Source organism: Phaseolus vulgaris, chromosome 3 (genome assembly GCF_051622355.1).
Source record: "Phaseolus vulgaris cultivar YP4 chromosome 3, ASM5162235v1, whole genome shotgun sequence".
NCBI lineage: Eukaryota > Viridiplantae > Streptophyta > Magnoliopsida > Fabales > Fabaceae > Phaseolus > Phaseolus vulgaris.
This window is the reverse complement of record NC_143500.1, coordinates 42,185,408-42,212,192: the sequence shown is the minus strand read 5'-3', so window position 1 is coordinate 42,212,192 and position 26,785 is coordinate 42,185,408. Positions and strand designations below refer to the sequence as shown.

The 26,785-nt window shown below is 29.5% G+C and overlaps 3 protein-coding genes and 1 pseudogene across 4 annotated transcripts; 2 read left to right on the top strand and 2 right to left on the bottom strand.

Moving 5' to 3' along the window:
* The first annotated feature begins 3,590 nt into the window (after positions 1–3,590).
* On the top strand, positions 3,591–4,810 carry LOC137805928 (homeobox-like protein). Its single transcript, XM_068605803.2, has 2 exons — positions 3,591–4,224; positions 4,352–4,810. Exons 1-2 carry the CDS (start codon positions 3,623–3,625, stop codon positions 4,497–4,499), a joined length of 750 nt encoding a protein of 249 aa, XP_068461904.2. The 5' UTR covers positions 3,591–3,622; the 3' UTR covers positions 4,500–4,810.
* A 3,583-nt stretch (positions 4,811–8,393) lies between these two features.
* On the top strand, positions 8,394–11,787 carry RPA70B (RPA70-kDa subunit B). Its single transcript, XM_068608476.2, has 12 exons — positions 8,394–8,693; positions 8,803–8,949; positions 9,044–9,241; positions 9,362–9,539; positions 9,628–9,898; positions 9,983–10,085; positions 10,334–10,458; positions 10,544–10,622; positions 10,709–10,853; positions 11,021–11,181; positions 11,256–11,376; positions 11,456–11,787. Exons 1-12 carry the CDS (start codon positions 8,563–8,565, stop codon positions 11,648–11,650), a joined length of 1,854 nt encoding a protein of 617 aa, XP_068464577.2. The 5' UTR covers positions 8,394–8,562; the 3' UTR covers positions 11,651–11,787.
* A 1,372-nt stretch (positions 11,788–13,159) lies between these two features.
* Positions 13,160–16,502, bottom strand: GDPD6 (PLC-like phosphodiesterases superfamily protein). Its single transcript, XM_068608475.2, has 8 exons — positions 16,281–16,502; positions 15,677–15,855; positions 15,301–15,484; positions 14,947–15,021; positions 14,649–14,758; positions 14,117–14,335; positions 13,683–13,838; positions 13,160–13,504 (listed from the first exon to the last, which is right to left on the bottom strand). Exons 1-8 carry the CDS (start codon positions 16,294–16,296, stop codon positions 13,256–13,258), a joined length of 1,188 nt encoding a protein of 395 aa, XP_068464576.2. The 5' UTR covers positions 16,297–16,502; the 3' UTR covers positions 13,160–13,255.
* Positions 16,503–22,243: 5,741 nt separating this feature from the next.
* On the bottom strand, positions 22,244–24,484 carry LOC137807709 (uncharacterized; annotated as a pseudogene). Its single transcript, XR_016519116.1, has 3 exons — positions 24,318–24,484; positions 23,817–24,225; positions 22,244–22,800 (listed from the first exon to the last, which is right to left on the bottom strand). The product of XR_016519116.1 is annotated as an uncharacterized LOC137807709 (transcript).
* Positions 24,485–26,785: the final 2,301 nt, after the last annotated feature.

Below are 26,785 nucleotides of genomic sequence, written 5' to 3'. Positions count from 1 at the left end.
AGTATTTTTAATGTTTAAAATAGTTATAAATATAATTAATAAATAAAGAAATGAGTTTTTACAAAATAAAAATAAAAAAGTAATAAATTAAAAATGTTTAGTTTAAAAATATTTTTTTAAGAATGAAGAAAATAAGAAATTAAATCCTACAACAACATAAAAGTTTAAATCTATAAACATAAGTTAGTATTTATTTTTATTGTTATTGATGATGTAATCATGTTAATTTCAAGTAAAAAATACAGGACATAATTATAAAAAAATCAAAGTCAATCAGTATTAATTAATAGTGGACACACAAATAATATTAAAGTGTCTACCCTAAATGCAAAATCCTAAAAAAATAACTAATGCGAATGCTACACTTAATGCTTACAAATGAGAAAAAAAAATGCAAAAATAAATAAGTATAGAAAATAAAAACAACAATAATAAAATAAAAACAAAAATAAATAAACAATGGCAGAAAAAAATAATAACTAAAAACATATAAGATATAAAATAAAGGAAAAACAAAATAAGATAAATATACAAGATATAAAAAAAAATCCAAACAAGATAAAGATAAAAGATATAAGACAATACTAAATAAGTAGATGTTGATCATAAAAAGAAAACTAAATGAAAGATGATCATTCATTTAATATTTTTTCAATGATACATTAAATAGTTTGTGCAAAATGAAACATAATTAATGACGAGAAGTGTACAATTCAATAATGTTGGGACATGTTCTTTTCGTGTGTCATGGTGTTTGACAATATGAACATTTTTTTGTTCAATTATGTTGTTCTTTTATGTTCATATCAGTCCTTATTCGACTTGACTTAGGTCTCTCCTTTAAGGTTATTTTCATGTCGGGACTTGGACATAGTATTTGACCAGTGTATGCAAACCAATACTCTTCATTTCTGAGTTCCATCAAATAGTCTTTCGTAACATGAAAGATCTGATGCAATGTTGTTGTTTTAATTTTCTATATTTATTTATTTTTACATTTTTCTTTTTCTCCTTTTTAAGCATTAAGTGTAGCAATTGCATTAGTTTGTTTTTTAGGATTTTGCATTTAGGGTAGATAGACACTTCAATATTATTTGTGCGTTCAATATTAATTAATACTAATTGACTTTGATTTTTTTATAATTATATCCTGTATTTTTTACTTGAAATTAACATGATTACATCATCAATAATAATAAAAATAGATACTAATTTATGTTTATAGATTCAACTTTCATGTTGTTGTAGAGTTTAATTTTTTATTTTTTTCATTCTTAAAAAAAATTTAAACTAAACATTTTTAATTTATTACTTTTTTTATTTTGTAAAAAAATCATTTCTTTATTCATTAATTATATTTTTAACTATTTTAAACATTAAAAATACTTATTTTTTAATATATTCAAAATTAAAATTATAAAAAAAAAATTATTATTTATTTATTTTTGAAATGGTGCTAGATAGAAAAATAAAAAATAAAAAGGTCATAGATAGGGAAATAAAAACAAAAGGGTACTAGATAGGAAAATAAAAATAAAAATAATGCTAGATAGGGAATTGAGCCTTATAAAAAAAGTAATTCTTAATAAAACAAAATGAGCTATCATCAATCGGGAAATAACTCTTCTGTAGTTATTTAGTTAAGAAAAAACCTTAACTAATGTTAATTAAGAAATGAACTTGTTTTGCGTTATTAAAAAATGATTTTATTACGTAAATCGGTCAAGGAAAAGAAATGAAAGAAAATATTATAAGAACATTAAGTGAGAGTGAGCTATCCTCAACACCTTGGGAGATCTCGTAATATATTACTTTATGATGGCTTGTTTCTTTCTACACCTCACAGATTTCTTATCCCACCTTCCATTCTTTCTTAAATGAGTTCTTTTGGAAACATTGTTTATATTATTGAAAGTTTATTTTAGAATATATGAGAAGTAGGAAATAAAGACTGTGAAGCATGGGAATTTATTTTTTTTACATTTCTTTAACCAATACCCAAGTATTTTCTACAAAAATAATAAATCGGTTTGGTATTCAAAAAATCACTTTTATTGTTTTCATCTCTTATACTAAATATAACAAATTTAAGTGCATAATTTGTTGTCATAAAATTTCTGTTAGTTTTCCATCAAAATAAATGTTACTGTAAGAAAATCTTTTACAGTGCCATTTTCAAGAGATCCAGCACTTTATCCTATTTCTATTTTTCTTACAAATAATCTAATGACTGAAAGTATCTTTACACTACCTTGAGAAATTTGAATATTATATTTTTCTCTTTTAATAAATGAAAATATACATTGCAAATTTATATTACATGGCAAATTTATATTTTTTTGGTGTGAAGATACGGAGTAAAACAAAAAGTATTTATCAAAATTAAATATAATTGGGGATTTTTAAGGTAACAAATTCAATATACACTATCAAAAGCTTTTTTTACAATTATTTATAAATAAAAAAATATTTATTAGATGTTAAATTTTGAAACCGAAATAGCTGCCAACTAGACTTTACTCTTATTTTCGGCCTTGATAGGATGATATAAGGAATAAGCCACCTCACATGCATGGTAAATGGTAACATGACCAATATTACAGTTGGCATGTTGAAGTTCACGGCAGATAAAGTTCGTTAGTTGTTACTACAAAAACATGAGAGAATATAACCTCCTAAACTTGTGCAACACCATACTTTTTATTTGACCCTTTTTTACTCTTTCCATTTCATCAATTTCTCTCTCCAATCTGTCATCTTCTTCAATATAACTTTCTTCCCATTTTCTTCATAATTTGTCTCTCTGTTACTCTTTGGAGGAAATCTTGGGACTGCTGATTTCTTGGCCATCTTGCTTGATTTCAGCAGGGGCCTGATCGGCAGTCTCTTTGGATCTTTCGAACACATTGGATTGTCATGTAATGTTCTCATTCTTTCAGCACTTCTTGATTTGATAATTTTTTGGAATGTATTTTCTTTTGTAAATTTACTTTCTGCATGAAGATAGGGTTTGTTTGCTTCACCTTTCATGTCGATTGAATTTCAATGGTGTAGTATTGGTTTGTCTGATTACGAGGCTAATATTTTTGTTCTCTTTCCATTTGGACGATTTACACACAAAATGTCACGTTCATTAAGTTTGTTAATTTGAAGCAAATATTGTTTCTGTATGTTTTTCACACAAAAACACATTTTGATTATGATGATGTGAATTTTCATTTGTAATTTTGGTTTTACAGCTTACAAAACTTTCCATTAGAAAACCTGGACCTCGTTGGCCGATGGAAACTGGAGGAGATAACAAAAATATAGGTGATGTTAATTTGCATCAGACATCTCAATCAATGAAACAAGGAAATGGAAGCACAAACAATACTCATATGGAAGCTCAGCTTTCATCACAGTCAACATCATCATCCCAAAACTCCTCCCTAATGCCTAGTGATGAAACAAACAACACAGGTAAACTGAGTGCATATTAATGGTGCCTTAAGCATTGATCCTACTGACTGACTAAACACATCATTCTTCAAGTAATACAAGTTATTTATCTCTCATAACATCTGCAAATGAATCATCACCAGGAAATTCATCGGATGAACCAACAAAGTCAGACAACAAAATGGAATCATCACAAAACGAACCTTCTGCGAGTGAGACTGCTCCCACAAATTTTGAATCACACACTCTACCGAAATGTAAAGAAGATTGTGCTCGAATAAACTCTGTGCCAAAACATGAACATGGTGATGTGGCAGATGGGGTAAACCAAGGATTGGAGATACAAAACCCTCCAGTTCAGGTGATGGAGCGTCCAGGTGAATCAAACACCTCTCCTGATTACACCTTTCCATCTCATGTGTTCTCCAAGAGCAATGGAAACTCCCAAGTGGAATGGAGCACTGCTTCTAATGAATCATTGTTTAGCATCCACATGGGAAACACGAGCTTCTCAAATGAATTAGGTTGTTTTAAATCCCGGGAGTTTGATCAGCCTAATGCTTCACCAACTCACTCACTAGCTACTCCAACAAATAAATTCAATGCTATGAGCCAAAGGACTCATGAACTACTGCACGCACATAGTTCCAAAACAGCTGAAGCAAGAGCTGCTGAGAGAATGAGGGAGGTCATAATGGAAAGTAGTGAAACCACAGAGAATGTTGGTAAAGAACATTCTCGACGCCATTCAAATGGCAGCAGCAATTCCTATGCGTTTCAACCGTAAGCTTTGGTCACTAACTGATATGTTATGTGTAACGCTAAAACTGTTTTAAATTCAAATATTGAACAACTATCACACGTAGTCATTCTTTTGATCACTTTTTGTTTCTCTTTCATTGATGTGAAGGTGTTCGAAAAGTCCAGATAGAAGTGGTTCGTCCCTGAGTGCTGGAGAGAAAGAAAATGAAAAGGAGTCGTCAAATACAGCTGATGAAACCCTAAAACCAGCCACAAAGGAACCAGGCAACTGGCTGGGTTGCTTTCCATGTTGTTAGTGGGGGATCATCACATAAGAGTTTTTTGAATTCTTACAACCATTAACTATTTTTTTTCGTCTTATCTGAATAGCAGAATAGATCTAGCTAGTTAGCTTTAATTCTAATTTTATTTTGTCATGTTTGTTTTGTACATCTTAGTTGGGAAATCAGAGACAAAACTTCTAATTGACTCTGATTTAGTTGACGAAAGGAATAACAAATGTAATTCTCCTGGTATTCCGTTGCAAGCTTGTCATTGGAATTGGCTCTTATTTACTTTAGTCATAGTCAATCATACCACGGATTCCAAATAAATTATTGTTTTTCTTATTTTAATAATTTCATTATCCTTAAAAATAAGTTATCAAGTAATTGAATAATTACCAAAATATATGTTTAATGGTCAACAAAATTATTATAATTAAGAAAATTATATTTTTATATCATCAATCCAATAAACACCCATATAAGGTTTTTTTACCACACAGATAATTTTTTTCTCTTTTTACTAAAATTGATCACTTTTAAAAAAATTACACATTTGGGTAAGTCGTGTTAAGTTGACACGACTTCTATCACGTCATAATTTCTTTTAAATTTCTTATTTTTAAATAAATATACATTATAAATATTTAATTATAATTAAAATTGTAAGTTATATAATATTTGAAATTAATATAGTTTGTCTAGTTCTAATTAATATTTTCTCATCATTAGGTGTTGTGTAAATCCATTACTTTCCAATGTATTTATTTTGCAAATCCACACCAACAATTATCTATTTATTTTCTAAATATAATAACATTTCTCATTTTTATTTATTCCAAATGCAAAACAAATTTCTTCATATTTTATATTAATCAAGTAACCAAATTAATTTATTACATTATCGTCAAACATAATCCATACATGATAACCCAATTTTTTGTCGTTTAAAACTAACATCCTTAATTTGTATCAAAATAATTTTAAATATTGCATAACTTACTACTTAGTGTATAAACAATAAAATTATAAAAAAATTATTAAAAAAATATGACGTGGCAAAAGTCGTGCCCGGTTGACAAAACAAAAGTCGTTCTAAGTTGGTACAACAGGTTACTGTGATAAAGTCGTGTCAAGTTGACATAATTTATTCATATGAAATTGTACCAACTTGGTACGACTTCTCTAAATTTATAATTTAAAAAAAAAAACTCATTTTAGTAAAAAAAAAAGTCTCAGCTTAATAAAACCTTATATAAATGTACTTTGATAATATAATAATATATATATATTAAAATTAATATGTGTATTATTTTAATATTATTATAATGAGTGGTTAGATACTTTTTGGTTTGTTTTGATGTTCTGAACCTATCAATGATCTTTGGAATAAGTAATGGTTGTTCGAACTCTCATCCTCTCTACACATTTTCAATAATGATTCTTCTTTTAGTTGTGGAACAAGTAATTGAGTACATTTTTATTTTTTAATTGACATATAAGTAGGAATGGTAAGAATGTTAGGATTAATTCAAATTTGTTAATTTCGTTAAATAAATTCCTATTATTTTTATATTGTTAACGGGTTCTTATATCCAAACACTTCTTAAAGTATTAACTTAAACATTTATAAACACTTCTTAAAGTATTAACTTAAACATTTATTGGTGAAATATTTAATTTAAAAAATATTTGTTGGATTTCTGATCATTATAGTACGGTTCTAACACAAATTTAAAAAGGATAAATACAATAATTTTTAAAAAATTCAAATTTATTGTATAAATTTTTATTATGATTATAAAAATAAGAAAAAAATTATTTTGAACCAGTCATGAAAAATATATTTCTGCTTCCAAAAAATATGAAACATACTTGTGCATGTAAATATTTATTGTCAATTTATATAATTCATAATTATATAATATATCAATATGTGTCATCGTGTCTTACATTTTAGATACTATACCTATCTTTGTATCCGTATTCGTGTTGTGTCAGTGTCCGTACATGTGTCATAGATACTAAGTATATTTTATTTGTTGGTGTTTAGTTTTTTCTTTCTAAGACTATATATAACTTATATATTTCCAATTGAAGAATGTATCATTATGAATAGAGCAAAATGTAAAATTCTAAAGCTTTAAAACATGGATACAACTCATGTATGTTATTTAGGTCAATAATCAATGACTCTTAGATGGCATGAAAAATCCATTGTTCTTGCCAACTTTTCTTTTACATTTTTATAGTTATTTATTCTATCCATAATTCATTCCTTCTTTTTTTACATATGGCTCTTTATTTTTCTTATAAATTTTGTTTCTGTCTATAAATTTCTTCTTTCTATTACTCCTGCTATGTGCTTCAAAAGTACAAGTATTTTTTTGTTGCTGTTTATCACATTTATGTAGAGTATTTAGATTTTCAGGATCACATAAAATTATACATAATAATAGTTTATGTATAATTATGTTTAAGTTTAGGTTGAGCTGGTATTGCAATTAATTTGCCTATCTTGATCTTATTATGTATGTTGTTTGTTTGAATAGATGTTATAATTTCAATGGAATTTAGTTAGTGCTTGTGCTATGATTTATCTATTAGTTTAATATATATATATATATATATATATATTTCAATTAAAAATAGTGACATGGATACTGTTAGTTAAATTAAAATAACCTCTAAACTATTATGACTTAACGTTGTGCCTGATTTGGTTGATAAGCTATATGTATTAGTCACTTTCAAACTAATATCGTGTTTTCAAACTAATTGCAAAAATCTGTGATTAGACAGCTATACAATCAAATCAAATAATCATCATACCACAATAAAAAAATCTTAATGTTAATCTTTTTTCGTCATATAATATTATTTATATGTTTTTTATTTTATTTTAAATTATAATAAACAAAGATATCTTTATTGCAAAAACGGAAACCATAACTTAGTGGGAAGACAAGATTAAATATATAAGAGTAAGGAAAAAAAAAAACTTGGTGACATGTCTTACTTTGAAAATTTGAATTTTAAAGCGGAAAATATGATTTGGATTGATTGATTTTCAATTTTATGTCTTACTTTTATTTTATTATAGAAAACATTTAAGAAATGATAATATATATAGTAAGGATAATTAAAAGTTATTTGAATTATCAAATAGATATTATTTATAAGGCGTAATAATGATTACACAGCTAACTGTAATGTAATTCTCCAAACATATATATTAATAAGAAAATTATACAACTTAATTGTTTTATTTATATACATTTTCTAAATATTTATACAAATATATCTGATAATTTTTGTATGAATAAGTATAAGTTATCTAATAAACTTAATAAAAATACAAACAAGAAGAATATCATAAATTTATAAATAAAAATATGTAAATACATATGTATAATTCAATTTGATTTATTTTCAAAAAATTAAATTCGATATCCAATCTAAACTAATCACAAAATATTGATCCATTGTTTGGATATCGATACAATTTATAATCAAATTTAATAAAGCACTATATTTCATAAAAATATAACGACACTATTTTCGGGCACAATTTAGGGGGAAACAAATGGAAAACAACAGAGGAATATATTTTGCGGATTTTCTTTTGCATTTTTAGAAATATGAAATTAGAAAATATTTATTTCTCTTTTAGAATATTTTTGAAATATATTATCAATTACAATTGACTCCTATTTTTTTTATGATCACGTAATTTGTTTTCTTCTGTTAAAAGAGTGTATTTTCTAACTTTATTAAAACTTTAATTTGTTTGTTTAAAAATTATTAAAACTAAAAAATTTAACCAAACGTAACTTTTAGATATATCTAAAGTAATATTCCAATTAAAAAATAGAAAATATTATTACCATCGATGAATATAAAAAGAAGTAAAAACTAATGGCGCGAGAAGCTTAGGAAAACGAAGCGCGAAAAGTCCTCGAATTGAAAACGCTGCTCACAAAATTGCCGTTTCCCGCCACACTCCCCACTGTACAAAACCACTCTCTCAGCGCTCCTCAACCTTACTCTTATTCTTCTCTCTTCATTCCTTTCTCTTCTCCAAAACTTCCCTCCAATGGCTGCAAAATCAATCACACCCGACGCCGTTTCGACGCTCCTCGCTAACCCTTCCCCCGATTCTTCGTCGGATCTTTCCGACATCGTTGTTCAAGTAGTTGATCTCAAGCCTAGCGGCAATAGATACATGTTTGTTTCTCTAATCTACTCATTTCGTTGCTCCTCCCCCTTTTTTTGTTCCGGATCTGGAATTTCCTGCAATTTTTTTTCACTTAATGCATTTTATGTGGTATTTTAGGTTCTCTGCCAGTGATGGAAAAAAGAAACTGAGGGCGATTCTTCCTTCGAATATGTATTCTGAGGTTCTTTCCGGGAACATTCAAAACCTAGGTCTTGTTCGCATTCTTGATTACACTCTCAACGACATCCCTAACAAATCTGAAAAGTAAGACGTAGTTTCGTTGCAGTTATCGTTCCGTACACTAGCTTTCGTAGATGATTCGAGGTTTCTGATTTTTGGTCTGTATGTTTTGTTGCAGGTACCTTATTGTCACGAAATGTGAGCCGGTATCTCCCGCTCTTGAAAAGGAGATCAAGAGCGATGAGCCTGCGATTCTTTTGAAACCCAAGGAAGAGGTTGGTGCGAAGAGTGAAGGTGCTGCTGGGATTCTTTTGAAGCAAAAGCAGGAAGTGGTGACAAAATCTGCTGCTCAGATTCTAAATGAACAACATAGAAAGTGAGCGGTATTTTTGTGTTCTTGTTTCCTTTCAATGCGTTCTGATATTTAGGGATTTTTTTCGCTTACTGTATTCTTCGACATTTTTTTTAAAAAAATTTATCTCTTATTTTATTTTAGTTCGGCTCCTGCTGCACGCTTGGCAATGACACGTAGGGTACGTCCTCTTGTTTCGTTGAACCCTTATCAGGGTAATTGGACGATAAAGGTTAGCGTTACAAGCAAAGGGAACATGCGTACCTATAAGAATGCTAGGGGTGAAGGTTGTGTATTCAATGTTGAGTTGACTGACGAAGAAGTAAGCTTTGTTCTTTCTTTGTTTGGGAATTGGATGCTGTTTTTTTGGTTAAGTATAGTCGTTGATGTTATTTTTTCTCTAATTTCAGGGTACTCAAATCCAGGCAACCATGTTTAACGATGCCGCGAGGAAATTTTATGACAGATTTGTTCTGGGAAAGGTTTACTATATTTCGAAGGGGACTTTGAAAGTTGCTAACAAACAGTTCAAGACTGTGCAAAATGACTATGAAATGACGCTCAATGAGAATTCTGAGGTGGAAGAGGTGGCGGACGAAGCAAGTTTTGTCCCAGAAACAAAATTTAGCTTTGTCCAGATTGATCAGTTAGGTCCTTATGTCAACAAGTCTGAACTTGTGGGTGAGTGTTGTTTAGAAGATGCGCTAATTGTTGTGGTTTAATCTTTCCCTCTTTCATTATTGATTGTATCTTACGTTATCTCAGATGTCATTGGAGTTGTTAAGAGTGTGTCTTCAACAATGAGCATTCGTAGGAAGAGTGACAACGAGAGCATTCCAAAGCGCGACATTACTATTGCTGATGAAACGTGAGTATTTACTACTTATCACCTTGAGTGTTTGGTTTTTCAACCATTAGAGTATTATTATTGAGAAACTTTATGTATAGGGAGATTTTAAGAGTGTTCCTATGATAATCAATGTTTTTTTTGAACGAGGTCATTATATTGCGTTGGATGATTGTGATTCATGTAGTGCAGTTGATTTTAGTTCTTACCTTGTAGGATACAGCTTTGTTGAATTGTGTAGCTTTAAATGTGTGCGCCTGACATTTCAGGAAGAAGGCAGTGGTTGTGTCGTTGTGGAATGATCTTGCTACTAACACGGGACAAGAGTTACTGGACATTGTTGATAAATCTCCAGTTGTTGCAATCAAGTCTCTCAGGGTTGGGGACTTCCAAGGTATGCTAACCTTTACTTAGATAAGCGCTATGTGACACTGGTGCAAGAGGATCATATATTAAGCGTTCTTGAATATCTGTATCAGGTGTTTCTTTGTCAACTATAAGCAGAAGTGTAGTTCTGGTAAATCCAGACGTACCTGAAGCTAAGAAACTCAGAAGCTGGTATGCCAATATCCGCTACGCTATGCTACTTTCCTTGTTATGGTATTATTTATGATAGTCATACTTTTGTGCTGTATGGTCCGCAGGTATGAATTTGAAGGAAAAGATGCTGCAATGGACGCTCTAGGTTCTGGTTCAAGTCCGACATCTAATAATGGAATTAGATCAGTGTACTCTGATCGTGTTGCTCTTTCTCACATAACCTCAAACCAATCATTGGGGGATATGAAGGTATTTGGTAGCTAATTTTCTTGAATGTTGGACATTGTCAAGATGGTTCCATCTTGTTGTTTGATATGAACATTCGGACAACATAGTATTAGAACTCTTGCAAGTTTGAAAGGATTGTTATGTGATTCACTAACCTGACTTGTGGTCTCTCATGTTGCTTTGAGCAGCCTGCATTTTTCAGCCTTAAAGGATATATAAGCTTCATAAAGCCTGACCAGGCAATGTGGTATCGTGCCTGTAAGACATGCAATAAGAAAGTTACTGAAAGCATTGGTTCTGGATATTGGTGCGAAGGATGCCAGAAAAGCGATGAACAGTGCAGTTTAAGGTATTACATTGATCACCTTTAGTGTTATGTTTTCTATCTGATACATGCATTTAACGTTTTCATTGCCCTTTCAGGTATATTATGGTTGCTAGAGTTTGCGATACAAGTGGTGAGGCTTTCATCTCGGTTTTTAATGATGAAGCTGAGAAGATTGTTGGATGCTCTGCTGATGACTTAGATGACCTTAAATCACAAGTAAGATCAGTAACTCGTTAATTGTTGAAACAGGATGATAGAATGCTTTATTTAACGTTACATGTCTTGTTATTGTCAGGAAGGAGAAGATAATCCTTATAATCTGAAATTGAAGCAAGCAACTTGGGTTCCACATCTTTTCCGCGTGAGTGTTAGCCAGAACGAGTATAATAACGAAAAGCGGCAAAGGATTACAGCTCGGGCAGTTGTTCCTGTTGACTTCGCCGCAGAGTCAAGGATTATGCTGGAAGAAATATCAAAGATGAGAACATAAGAGATGGATATGCAGATTTATAGTTTCTATATCTTTTTAAGTCTTTTTGAGTGATATTACTGGTTGTAATTATTAATACCCTATGTGGTTTATCAAACATTTTCAGACTTCTGGAAATATGCGCTAAATTTTTGTCATCCACATGTTCATAATTTTCCATCATGACATTAGTGATTCCTCAAATATTCTTCCCCAATTAGGTAGAAAAGTTTGCACTCTATGTTTTGATTAGATTTTTCATTCAGTGTCATAATACAGTATATTTTACTAATCTTACTCTTTAAAAACTTGTATTTTAGGGCTTAATCTTTGATTATAATTTTAAAATAGATAAGGTTCTAGATTATGATTAGAAACCAATGGTTTATTTAGTCATAATCTTTTGATTTAATTGTCCATCATACTTATTCTAAAATATAAATGAATTGATATAAAATATAACTTTGTTTCTGGAAAGAGTATTAAGTTAAGTGAAACTAAATATTTGAAGTTAAGGACTGGTTTGCGAAGAAGATTTATTATAACTTTGAGATTTGTTTATTAAGAAGTAAGCTTGATTTGATTGGTTTTATATATATTGTTTTATGAATGTGTTTTCTCTGGCCATCTCTTAAATATCAAATACGCCATCTCTGGCCTATCCCATTACTCCCTTATCCTGTATCCTCTCAACCATGCCAACCCATACTCTTCCCAACTTTGAGGATAAAGTTATAGAGGATATTGTTACTGAACCCAACAGACCCAAGATCCAATCACCTAAATGGCTCAAAAATTTTGTTGCAGCTAAATAGATATAATATCTTCTTTTTTACAAGCATAGAGAGGCTTATTAGTGCAATCCTTCCCCCGAACCCTTATGTGTTGTGTTGTATGACTATTCTATCCCTACATCTTATGAAAATACTAATTTTACTATTATATCTCTTTATTTCCTTTCTAGGTTAGATTGTAGCATCGCCTCACAATATTGTTTTCTGAATAATATCAAGATAATCATTAAACTAATGGGAATAGACAATAATATCAAGATACATTTTTTGTACTATTAAGCATCTTTATTCCCAACTGGAATTCTGTGGGCATACAAATATCGGAAAATTTCAAAATAGCAACTTAAAAGTAATAGGGAGTCGAGTGTTTAAAGAACTTTTAGATCAAGTTTCTTGTTTTCTTACCATCATCTCATCAAAGTAATTGAATAAATATGAACCTATTTTTTACAATTAATGGAAGCTATTTGGCATTTGAAAGAATATCTACACGCACTTTAAAACATAAACATCCTAGTATTTATTCGTTGAATTTTATTAAAAATCATGTAATGTTACGAGTTTTACTTTTTATTTAAAAAAATCCTTTTATATATCTAATAAATTTTAACCAACTATAAAAATTGAATTAAAAGTATGTTAAACACTAATTATCTTATTAGACAAATTCCAAAACTTTATATGGAGATTTATATTGTGATTAGTGATGTTTGATTTTGCTTAATTGTCAGATAACTTTTTAGTCAAAAGCTCACTTGTAAATATTATTATAAGATTTTTTGAACACAATAAATTAATCCAAACACATAATACAATATTTGAATTCTTGAGATCATTTATAAGAGGCGAGCAACATTGCAATTTTATGCAACAGTTTGGATGCAGTGTTATCATCGTTGTCACTATCATCATCTTGATGTTTAGAGGTCCATTCCTGAAAATGATGAAGACTACCAGTGAAGTCCGTAAACAGACCATCAATGCCTATCTTGTTGATCCAGTAATCATACTCCATATACGGATCTTGACTAAAGTTGAAGTGCAAAAAAGAATTCTCATTTCGGTAAGTATATGGATGCACCTGTAAGGATATTAGCAATTCATATTGTCATGTGTTTGGCTCCAAACCATTCATTCATGGAAGACAATACAAAGATTACAAATTAAAGAGGAGATATGTCAAAACAGATAATGCAAGAAAATGAAAAGTATCAAATCCATAAATCTTACGAGAAAAAATAAGCTTTAAAGATCTGTACCTGCAGATTATGAGCATGTGCCCTGGAAACAAGATCAGTAGGAGTTCGCATATAATTTTTTGCTACAGGTACCAACGTGTCTTTCCAAGGTCCAATTCCTACAACATATTGCTTTATGTAGTTTAGGTATTCATCAGATGTAATCTCCCAGTATGACTGCACATAATCATCACAGTACTATTTTGTTAGACTTTGGAATAGACAATCAAAACAACACTGTAACATAAAATGGAGACAAAGCAAGTATCACTATGATGCTAAGGCAGAAATTAACAAATGCTGCTAAGGTCTGAAGATGTATCACTATGATATAAATTATGAACTTTACAAGTATAACAAACTCCATTAACAAAACATTTTGTTCTGAAAAGTTGTAGACAGAACAGAATAATCCTACAGCAGGTTGCACATATGAGGTAATATGCATTACACACCTGATTGGTGTCTTGCGTTGGAATATCAATATCGTCGATTAACAGAATTTTGGGCAAGTCCGTTTTATTTGCTATATACACAAGTGAAGTTGGAGCAAATGACTGAATGAATATAGGTTGTCTCAGCCAATTTTTTGACAGGTAGGAACCCTTGAACCCATACTTCTGAAGTGTGTCCACAAACTTGTCCTCAAATATTTTTCCATCTGACCATTTAACCTGTTGATTGTATCAAGTCAACTTAATGAACGGAAAGAAGACAAAACCTCTAAAGAACTTGGCTAAAACATAATATTATTATTACGAAATTAGCAAGCATGACATTGTAAAACATTCTAACAGGCATAAGAATTCCTAATGCAATTTGCATTTAGAAACTCCCAACAATATAATCTCACCTCCAGTAATACTCATTATTAGCTTTAATTTGAAAATTGGTGGATTCTATTATATTCTTCAATTAGATGAATTATATATCAATAGCTCTGCCTTTCATTTAGGCATTTGTTGTATTCTAAAAAGAAATACTCACATGTTGATTGATATATACTGGATATTTTATCTCTGGATATATTCCAACAACTCTGGGTGCCTGCAGTGCTATGGTAATGAACTCTTCAAAAGTGATGATTTGAAACTTTCCTGAAATAGATTCTCAGTAGTTATAGATTAACGGCCTCTTTTTATGTGTGCAAAAGCGATATTAGTTTCATGTAGTAATCACAAGAAAAAAAAAAGTCATCAGCAGTAAGCTTTCCCAAAAATGAAAACAGCAAGGCATTGAAGAGGAAAAAAATGAGAGAGACTACTCTGTGGAAGGAGGGACTAACCATTAAACTGTTGATCCCTGTATGTATACCTCTGTCTCACCCTCAATGACTTTAACTCCTTTAATGTGAAATCAACTGCAAATATACATAAAAGTAAACTTATTTTGGAAAATTAGATTATTACAGCATGAAGAAAAATGCTTTAGATGGCAAATAGGATTTTCAACAAAACTAGAAAACTTGAAACATATGCAAACCTTCTAGGATACACTACTAAAAACAATGAAAACAGAGAGCAATTTCAAGCTTATGCATTTATGTCACAGACAGTAGCAATCATATTAACCCCATAATTATTTATTAAGGAAATTTGCAACGAAGCTGAACTAAGGATAGCAAGTTTAGCTACTCTACCAGTAAAGAACCCAGTGATGTTTTTCCCTTGGACTTCATACGTTCTTTTACGATTAGCAAACTCTGCGTAATTTGCAATGTCAGTAGTATCATCAAGGGTAGCATCATGAAAACATATAAGAACACCATCTTTGGATGATAAGATATCAGTTTCAATGAAGTCTGCCCCTTCTTCAATAGCTCTCTGCAAGAAACATTCGTTTTTGGGTAACCATAAGCCAAAGATAGAATTTATGTTTTACTATATCATATACAGTTTACCTAATCATATTTGTGCATAATTGAATTTACTGAAACAATAATTATAGTCAATTTCCAAATCAGAAACAGAATAACGAAAAAAAGGAAAGTAATTTTGCACAAAAATAGACTTCACCGTATATGCAGGATGAGTTGCTTCAGGAATCTCTCCATTTGAACCGCGATGTGCAATGTTGTATGGGCGAAGAGTCTGTAGGGGCTTCCTACTTCCCCCATCACCTTTGCTGGGAAGAGGATAAAAAGGCCTTGCAGTGCACCCAATAACAAGCAGAAGAAACACAAGAGGAGCAAAACCTGTTTTAAGTTCAGATTCATTACACTAAGCTAAGAGATATTTTGACGGAAACACTGTGGGGGGAAAAAACCATTATCACACTCACGCATACATGAAACGCACACATATCTCAAGTGAAGAAAATAAAACGAACACAATGGTATGGATATTATGGTGAATTTGAACGTTGACTCAAACGAGTGATATAACTGTGGCACGATATTCAATGACCTCAAATCTACCAAGGCACAAAAACCATTCAGAAAGTAAATGCGAAAGGGTAGTGGATTAATCAAGAACAACAACTGTTACAGATCACATGCACCCAGATTTCCATCTCGCTCAGATCAACAGGAACAAATAAAGGGATAAAAACAAAATAAAAAAAGGAAGAGAATTCGAAAAAATAAAGGTGAAGGGATCCTGAATAGTGAAAAAGCCTTACTGGATAAGGACGCCATGGAGATGAGTGTGGATATGGTGTGTTCCTCACTGCATCATTTTGAAGCCCAATATGGTTTGAACTGTTAAATAATAGTATCAGTGAGAACAATCTCTCATCTTGACTCCCCGAATATTCTCCGCTTTTTCAGATTCCTTCCAAACATGACAACCTAAATGCATACACCAAATCTGTAACATCCTTCAGTAACATAATTTTTATGTTATCCTAACTATAGTTTTCCCCTCTTCTTATGTATTTTTTTTTTTTATAAAATGATATTGATATTATAACCACCACCCTCCACTCACATAAACTCAATATTTTCCTTTTAAAATGATTTATTGACTAAAAAGTATCTTAATTTTTTATTTTATTTTAGTTGGGTGCTGCTAAGTTTACAATTTTTTTCTCTCTCTTAGTATTTTTTCAAGTTGTGATATTTAACTATTCATCATCATGTAAATAAAAAATTAATATTGTTAGTGTAAAAATATTATAAAAAGGTACTTTAATTTAAGATAGAACTTTTCAGAAATAAAAGTGAATGTTTTCAAAATTAAGTTATTATTATAATCGAAGCACTAAAAGTGAATTTTATCCTGCAATTATTTTGTTGGTTACACGAGCAAAGAAAAAAAAAACTAAAACACCCATTGATCACGTTCATAACTTAATAAATAATAAAGTGGTCAACCCTATTGATCACGTTCATAACTTAATAAACAATAAAGTGATCAACCCTATATGTATGTAGCACGAACACTCATATAACATGAAAATGAAAATGAAAATGAAGATGGATATAATTTTTTAAAATGTAGATACGGAAACACTAATTTATATATTATATAATCAATTATATAAATTGACAATAAAGATTTATATGCATAAGTATATTTTAGTTTTTTTTTTTATGCAGAAAGATGTTTTTATGGTTGGTTCAAAAGGATTTTGTTCCTTATTTTTATAATCATAATACAAATTTATACAATAAGTTTGAGTTTTTAGAAAATTAATGCATTTCTCATTTTTAAAATTGTGCTAGAATTGTCAGAAATTCATGTGCTAAAATTGTAAGAAATCCAACAAATATTTTTGGAATTAGACATTTCATCTACGAGTGTCGATGTCCGATACGTGTGTCTGTATCATTTAAGAGAAGTGTCCGAACCTCATAGGTCCAACCTCTCTTCATATAGTTAGTGAGTACAACAAGCCATTAGATTTGGATAAGAAGAAATACATGAGTAATTTTGTTTAGGGTTTAAAAATATAATAAAAAAGGAATAAAACTAATTAAAAAATATAATAGGAAATAAATCTATCTTATTAAAAAATAAAACAAATGAATAAAATTATAGATGATTAAATAGGGAAAATAGAATAAAAATAGAGATTATTTAATGTAAAAGAGGTAAAAGATAAATAAAATAAAAATTTAAACCTTAAAATTGTTTAATTTTAAAAATTGGTATTATTATTTATTAATATTAAAATTTATTATTTGTATTGGTATCGGTAGGTAGTTGGTATGATCTCCTAGAGAATGTAACTTATATAAAGTGAGGAATAAAATTTATTAATTATTAACAGAAATATTTAATAAAACTATAGAGAAATCATAATCAATAATAAAAAATATATACTATTTGTATTTGAGATAAGCCAGAGAAGATATAAAGTTTAAAGATAATAATACTTCAGATTGAGAATATAACATACAACTAATTACAACTCTCATTATGAGCAAGAAAAAAAAACTTCAATACTCTAATTTCATGCCATTAAAACTTAAACTATTATTTTAATTATTATATTTATTCTTTATTGGTATTATTATTTACATTAAAATGGACATATAAACAAAACAGTACACAACAAAACATAAATACATTTATAGGCATAATAAATTAGCAATTATATTATAATGTAAACAAACTTTACACACTTTTCTTCATATTTCAAATGTAATTTCCTTAAAAACTATTCCCTTAGTTTTCACTAAAAAAAAATATATCCAACTTGCATTCACTTATTCACGAAACAATTACATATAATATGAAAATAATATTTTATTACATCCATTTTTTTTTATTGTATATGAAATGAAAACAAAATCAAAGACAAATAGCATACCTTAGTGGCATGACAACAATGAAAACAAAATAAATAAATAAAATACACCTTAGTGGCATGACAACAAACACTTTAGTAAAAGAGTGACAGATCTCACCTAAGAGATGATGCAATCGAAGTACAATCACCACTGAGACATAACATGATGCAAGAAAAGAAGGAAGAAGGAGAACGCAAAGGCAAATAATAAGAGTTCTTTACTATAAATGTTTGAATAAGAGGTTATATGATTCTTTACTATTTTGAAAATACTTACCGTTGTTGTAGATACTTTTGATGAGAGTTCCTACTTAATTGTTAGTGAAAGATATCTTAACAAAACATATCTTACACTCATGCAAATAATTATCAACTTTTTCTCTCTTACACATTATAATCTTCTATAACTACCTTAAGAAACCTGTTAATCTAACCTTAATTTTATTTATTGGGAGACATTAATCTAACATTGTTACAAATGTCTTTTCTAATTGCAAGTTCATTTTTTTTATAATAAATTCGTGACACCTGCTTTCAAGTAGCTTCAACATCAACATTAAATTCGTAAGACCTGCTTTTAATTCTATTTATTCTTTGTTAATAAAAAAAACATTAAATTTTACATGCTACTTTGACATAAACATTTAGTTATTCTTATTCCAACCCTTTCTCATGTTGGGTGGTCATATTCAAGTTCTTATATTGTACTTTATATTAATATTGGAACTTCAATAGTTTATTTTTTTTGTTTTACCATTTTTTTTATGTCAAGTCCTAAAGATTCTTGACATTTACTTAAAGATTTGATATTGGACAAGCATTGTATGTTCGTTAATTAAGAAGTTGCTATCATGTGGGGGAATGAGCATCTTTAGTATGCAAATTCTTAAGTATTATTATATGCACACTTATAACAATTTTTATAGATTTCAATTAAATTTTAAAGTTATGTTATGTCAAAATTTTCGGACTTTCTCTCTCTCTAGCAATTGTGCTTTGTTATTGTTAATAATAATATATATACAATGATATTATATATTATATATTATTTATTTACTTAGATAAGTTAGCACTGTTAGTTTTATAATAACTGTTTGAATAAATTATATATATATATATATATATATATTTTGCAATATAGTTTAATATATTATAACTAAGTATAGAAAGAATTGTTAAGTCTAGAGGACACCGGGGCAAAAAAGAATTGTGTCTGTTTATAACATTTAAACATTATAAATACAGTACTTGGAAATAAAATAGTTTATCTCCCGTTGAAGAAATAAATTCTTTTAAAATAAATTCAATTTATATCACGATCTCTATTTAAAATATTTCAGACTTATAAGAATTAACATTTATTTTTTAATATCTTTTAATCACAAAAATCTCAACAGTTAAAATTATGTTTTTTGTTTTTTTAACATTTAATTACTAAAATGTAAATACATTCTATTATTTATTTTTCTTCTATCTTTTCTTTTTCATTATTTTAAATTTTCTATAGGTGATGAATGGTTAATAATATATGGTAAATAAAGCTCTAGCTTATACATGTTTCTTTAATTATTATTGTGATGTGTGATACTATGTGATACTAGTCACTCAAATTGAGCATTTGAATGATTTCATTAATGTATATAGTGTTTTTTTTTTCTAATCTATTCTACATTTAAATAAATTCCAAGAAGATGTACAATTTTTGGGAAAGAAGATAACACATACTAAGGAAGAATTAACTCACCAACAATATAAACAACTTGTAGCTCTCCTCAACAATTACAAATAGATTCCTCTCAACAACATCTTAGCATACTTCTAAGCATGTCACCACCACCTCATATGATAATGTCACTAATCATGCAAATTCAAGTATTAAATATTTTATTCAAAATTAATTCTTATATTAATTATTTTCAATAACATACTGAGTGTTGAAGTTTTTGTTTTAATATTTTTTTCAAAATGAGTTCACCTTTTTTAGTTAGACATCTAAATATGATTATTGGAAAGAAGTCACAAGTACGAAGTTACTTGTTCTTGAGAAAAAACAAACTTGGTCCTTAGTGAATCTTCCTCTAATAAAGCATCCTATTAGATGTAGATGAGTTTACAAGATCAAGCATAAGTCTGGTGGTACAATTGAAAGATTTAAAACACACTTGGTCATTAAGGGGTATATACAAACATATGTTTAAATTATTTTGAAATCTCCTCTTCTAACAAAATTTAATATTGTTCAGTTTGTTTTGTTAGTTTCAACAATAGAGGGGTTGATTTTTAGAGCAATTTGATGTCAATAATCCCTTTCTTTATGGTAATTTGTAAGAAGAGGTGTATATAATTCAACAACTAGGTTTACATCTTAATCATTCACAAAAAGTTTGCAAATTGTGAAAGTCTCTTTATGGTTTGAAACATGTTAGTAGAAAATAGAATTTTAAACTTACTTCCAGTCTTATATTTTTTGCTTTTGTCCAAATTACTTTTGATTACTCCTTGTTTGTAAAGAGTCCAAGTTCCTCTTTGCTTGTCATTCTTTGTGAACATTGATAATATGATTCTCATCGAAAATAATGTAGTAGAATTGAATGCTATCAAGAATAATCTTCATACTAGTTCTAAAATCAAGGACCTTGATCCTCTTTGTTTTTTGTTAAGATTGAAGTTTTATCCTTCTAGTAATGATATGATACTTAACAAAAGAATGTATTGTCTTGACCTACTGTTTGACGGTGACATGTTAGCTTTCAAGTTTTCAAGTCAGATCCTCTTCTATGGATCCATATTGCTTGTTGAAAATTGACGAAGGAAAATTATTGAGAAATTTTCTTTATTTAATTAATACTCATCTAAAAATTTGTTTTGTTGTCCAACACTTTAGTCAATCCAACCTTATATACAAATTGCACATCATGTTCTCAAATATTTAAAGGTATCTCCATATAGACCTATTTTTCCTTCATAAAGTAATGTTAACATCCAAGTTTTTTCAAATTCTGATTAAGTCTATTGTCTTGATAGGATACTTTCTAGCACATGATTTTGTATTTCATTTGGGGATGTTTTGGTTTCTTGGAAGTACAAGAAGAAAAATACTCTCTAAATCCTTTTATAAATCTGAATTTCAATAATAAAATAATTTATTTAAGAAACATACAAAGTATATTAAAATTGATTGTGATTTAATCACATTCAAGATAGTCTCATTCACTTTATCCCTATTTTCCACTTCCAATCAAGTTGTAGACTTAAACACTAAACCTCATCTTCCTCAAGCATTCAAAACATTTTTTTCCAAACTAAACATTTACATAAAAGTAATATTAACCAATGCTAATCTCACGTACTCTCATAAAATATATAATTAATAATATGAATTAAAATTTCAACCATGTGAATAATTCAATGCTTTGTATATAAATATTTTTCTTGGTTCTTTATAAATTAATAAGAGAAAAATAATCATTCCTTTTTATTTTATCTTTTCTATGCTATTAGTGATGAATTGTTAATGATATTTTTAATCTACATTAAAAATATATATTATTGATGAATTTAAAAATTTAAATTAAAATCCTCCATGTGACAATTATAAAAAAAATAATCTAATAAAGGATCTTTATAAATAAATAAATTCAAGATTTTCATGTTTTAAAACTATCAGCAACTTTAAAACAACTTCTTTATTCCAAACAACATACATATGTTTTAGTAATTTTTAATAAATGAAATAAAGAATATAATAAAAAAAATATTTTTTTCTTGAGAAAGTATTTTGTATTCTTAATTATACAAGTTCGGCTCCATATTTTTTTTTTCATTTGTTTTCAACACCAATGTGAAGGTTAGCAAATGGGGAAAACCATCTTTGTCTTTGATGAAAACTTCCCCTTACACAGTCATACTAAGAACCATGGATAAGATAATTATAGAAAACTAAGGATTCTTAACTTCTTCTACACATTTTAAAAGGGGTGTTAGCTGCTTCTACACATTCTAAAAGGGATCATCTCCATTGATATACAATGAATCAGAACAACCAGTAATGTGTTTCATGGGATCTGCCACTTCCTTGCCACCAGCATGCATCACAAATTCTGTGGGGGAGACAAAGCTGCCATGGCAGAGGCATAAATACAAACTTGGCCTCTCTTATACTTGTACAGAAGCCCTTCTATTCTCTTCCCAGTTGTGTCATCTCCAGTAGTAATCATGCAAGGCATTTTTCTCACAATGTCCATTGCCTCACTATCATCATAGGAGATCACATGTTTATGCTTTTTGGCTGGCTTCTCAATCATAATCTCAGATGGCCACAGTATCATTTCCTGCATTGCTTTTGGAGAAAGCATTGGATCATTTTCCAGCTTTGGTGATGTTTGGAAATTGGAACTAACTCCTCCTTCAGATAAGAAGACAAAAAAGTGTTTATAAGTAATAAAGACAAGTTATTATAATGTTCTGTGAGAAACTTCTGGTAAAATTCCAAATACAAGTAATTTATGCATATATAGTTTTTCAAGTCACTAGTTTTTCACTTGTTATGTTGTCTAGAGAAAAAAGCTTTAACAAAATGTTTCCCATAAACTGGTTTTCTATGCATAAAACAGTTGTGAACATGAGAAATTCTTGTTTCATTATGAAAGTTTATAAAAACATTTCCGTTTTGGTGGAAAAATTACCTGTGGATAACACTTTGGGAAGTCATGTGCAGAACAACCACCCCTGATTCCAAAACTATGAATATTTTAAGCTAAATGGGAATATCACAGAGACAGATTTAGGACGGAAAATTTGTGGAATTTGGAAATGTTAGTCATATTGCTGATCTAGATAAAAATAATTTAGCTTATGGTAATGAGTGTTAATTTCAGTATCATAATATTTTGCTTCCATATAATGGAAAAATTAATGGACTTGATTTGTCATGCAGAAGAACATTACTCAGTTCCAGTTCAAAGTCAAATGCTTCCTCTAGTCTCAATTATCACACTATCTCGAGTACCAGAAATTATTGTATGGTCTATTAGTGAAGATTGATCATATTTTTCAAATTTACAAGAATGAGATCTATTGTACAGTGAAGATTGATGGAACTATGGACACATATTAGTCAGAAAATACAATAATTTCACATCATCAATTCTGTTGTTTTCCTGTCACAGCATGTTTTGTTCCTCATAATTCCCCTACTTATTATCCTTCTCACCCACGTGGGATACACCACCTCCTTTATTCCTATCTGTACTCATAAAACTGTGTAATAGGAGGTCTATCAGATTGTAAATAAGTAATCATGGTAGTTTTTTTTTTCAACTATATCTCAGTGTTAAATAACACTCACAAAATACATGAATTATGTTAAAAAAGTGCATGCTCATGACATGGTCAACAAACCAAAGAGAAAAAAAAGGTTACCTTCATGCCATAGATCCCAAGAAGGATGTGCAAACATCTTGAAATTATCATCAATTGAGGGAGGTAGTGGCTGAGCACCAGCAAGAGACACCGGAGAAGACTTCTCTGCCTCTGCAGCCGCAGCCATCTGCATCTTCTTCATCAATAATCTCTTTCCAGTCCTCACTCTTCTCATTGTCTGCAAGTCCCCAAACCTCACCAGACCCTTCTCACCCTCTGCTAGACACAGAACAAAGGGATTCTCTTGAACCCCATTTTCCATTATTCTGATCTGGGCTTTCTCCCCAATTATTGTTGATGGTGAACTTGTTAGAACCATCTTTTCTTCTACACTTTGACCGCAGGGAGAAAGCTTGAGAGTAAGGTCTATCTGCTCAGAGTTAGTGTATGATTTCTCAGAATAAAATCCCTGCTAAATAAAAAAACACAGTGACTTTCTAGTGTGAATGAATAAATCAATTTAATCAGCTTTATATATTTTTTTTTCTGGTTTATTGTCACCTCCATTGAAATCCAAGAAAAAGGTGGAGTCATAGAACAGAACAACTCCTTTGAAGAAGACTTGTTCCCTCTGAATGAAAAAGGAAACAAGTTTAAGCCATAAAATTTGGAGGAATGAAAGGGTATCCACTTCCTCCACACTGGGAAAAGTGTCGCCAGGATTATATACTACATGTGACACAAAAGATAATAATGCAAATGAAATATAAACAGGAAAGTCAAAATCTAAACGCAAGCTCTGAATTTAATTTTAGGGACTGAATGTCACATTCACAAAAACAAGTGGGTACTGTGGGAACAAAAGAGTTAAAAACACGAGGATGAGGGTGGCTCACGGATTACACAATGTCAGCAGTGTACTCACCAAGTGACGTAGACACAGCAAAAGGAAACAACACACACTGTTTGATTTATACCATTAAATGTGAGATTCATTATTGTAAAAAACGCATGTGGAATCAACTACACTTAATAAATAACCCATAATTTATCGTCTTTCGTCGCCAATTGTAATTTAGGTCTACTGATAACTATTAAGTTTTTATTTTTATTCTCTATACATCAATAACAAATACAATATATTTTTAAATAAAAATTATAAAAAACACAATCATTAAATTTACTCACTAAGTGTCTATTCAGTCCAACTAATTGATTGTCGCTTCATCTAACAATTCAATATGAAACTGTGATAACCGATTCAATAAATACAGCAACAATTACTAATAATACAGTAACAATCACTGATGTAAACTTTAATATGATCATAAAAGTTAAAGTAAGAGGTAGCTGAATTTGAAAATGTAACTTAAAAACACAAAATTATGTTCACTTGGGTAGATGCTAATTTGAGGAAGATTGAACAAAATCAAGGAAGCCAGCTAAGGAAAGCTTACACAGTTTGGTTTGGCATAAAGAAGTGTGGACCTGAGGTGAGAAGTGAAAAGTGTGTGAGTTCATGCAATGTTTTTAAGCTGCTCAAAGGGTGAGAATGCTTTTCAAATTTTCCACGTGTTAATCAATGGAGATAAAGGTTCACGTATCTTGTCACACAAGCTGCTTCTGAATCCAAATCCTCTGTCACTGTCACTGTCATTGCTTACAATACGACACTTGTACTTCAGCCTCGTACGGGGTTCCCATGTAATTTTCAAAACATGGTAGGGGTATGAAGGTCAAGTTAAATTAAGAAGCACGAACTTGTGAGTGTGGAAAAATCCCAACTTGTTTCTTGTTAAGAATAATCAAGAGTCAATGCAAAATTTAAGTTTAGACCCACGTTTTTAATTATGTTTCATTTTTCAAATTAATATAAACGTATATTTACGATATTTTTTCTTAATAAACCTATTTTTTAAAATTTACACATAAATGCACTCTTCAAATTTTATTCACACAAATAAACTTGATTATTATTTATAAATTGGACAGTCAAATTCTACTATAAGTCTTGGTTTTAATTAATGATTATATTTTTTAAAACAAAGTGCGTTTAGCACTTTTTTAATTATACAATTACCTTTTTTCTATTCCTAAGTTGAACTTCGTAATTTAAAAAAAAAATGCACTAGCCGTTAAAAACAATATTATGTTGTTTATCTCGTAATGATAAGATTGTCGTTAGAAAAAAGGTGAGAGGTGGGAAAGAATTATTCCAACTTTCCTGCGTGGGGATGAAATGATAAACGTGGTGTTGAACAAGACCACTATTAGAGAGTACCATTTTCTTTTCAAAGTTTTGGTAAATGCACATGTCATTCATTTATTTTTTTCACAAAAACTTTGTTGGTAGGTTTCAACACAACTTAAATAAAATAAAATAAATTTAATATGATATTATTCTTATATTTAATTAGTATTATTTGTATGTCTACTTTAGTTAAAATAAATCCCTTATTATACCTGAGTAAGTAATTTATAATTGAATCCTATGTATAACTTATAACTAATGTTATGATATATGAGTGAATAATAATATTTGAAATATTTTTTTATATAATTTTTTTTTTTGGTAATCTTTGAATATGATATGTGATTAATTTTACATGGTATCATTTATATACTTTCTTTGTACATAAAAAAAAAAATTAGAGATATGTCTCTTCAATAAAATTACTTTTCTTAAGTGGCATATATTCATTATATATGTGAAAACTTATCACTAAATTGTCTATTCATAATTTGAGCAACATTTATATAACTTAAATAAACTTATGTCACTTGTGCAATACTAGGATATAAGAGAGATTATCGATATAATGTTTCTCTCACTTAAGCATGAAGTCATCATTTGACTGACCAAAACTCCTAGAGAGAGAGAGAGAGTCAAGATTGACTCTCTCAAAGTTCAACAGTCACACGTGACTTATTGTCACCATGTACCAAAACATCCTTGAAACTCTAACTTTTCATATTTTGAGCAATGAGAGCTCTAAATAAATGATCATTATTTTGACATTTTTCTTGGT

Excerpts from the sequence above, each read along its gene's own strand:
- GDPD6 (XM_068608475.2), bottom strand. Across the intron at positions 15,022-15,300 it reads CATCACTGGGTTCTTTACTG|TTGATTTCACATTAAAGGAG; the intron begins GTAGAGTAGCTA and ends GTATATTTGCAG. Across the intron at positions 13,839-14,116 it reads CAACGCAAGACACCAATCAG|TCATACTGGGAGATTACATC; the intron begins GTGTGTAATGCA and ends GATTATGTGCAG.
- LOC137805928 (XM_068605803.2), top strand. The coding sequence starts at position 3,623 with ATGGAATCATCACAAAACGAACCTTCTGCGAGTGAGACTGCTCCCACA. Across the intron at positions 4,225-4,351 it reads AATTCCTATGCGTTTCAACC|GTGTTCGAAAAGTCCAGATA; the intron begins GTAAGCTTTGGT and ends ATTGATGTGAAG.
- RPA70B (XM_068608476.2), top strand. The coding sequence starts at position 8,563 with ATGGCTGCAAAATCAATCACACCCGACGCCGTTTCGACGCTCCTCGCT. Across the intron at positions 9,899-9,982 it reads CAACAAGTCTGAACTTGTGG|ATGTCATTGGAGTTGTTAAG; the intron begins GTGAGTGTTGTT and ends ACGTTATCTCAG. Across the intron at positions 11,182-11,255 it reads GATGAACAGTGCAGTTTAAG|GTATATTATGGTTGCTAGAG; the intron begins GTATTACATTGA and ends TTGCCCTTTCAG.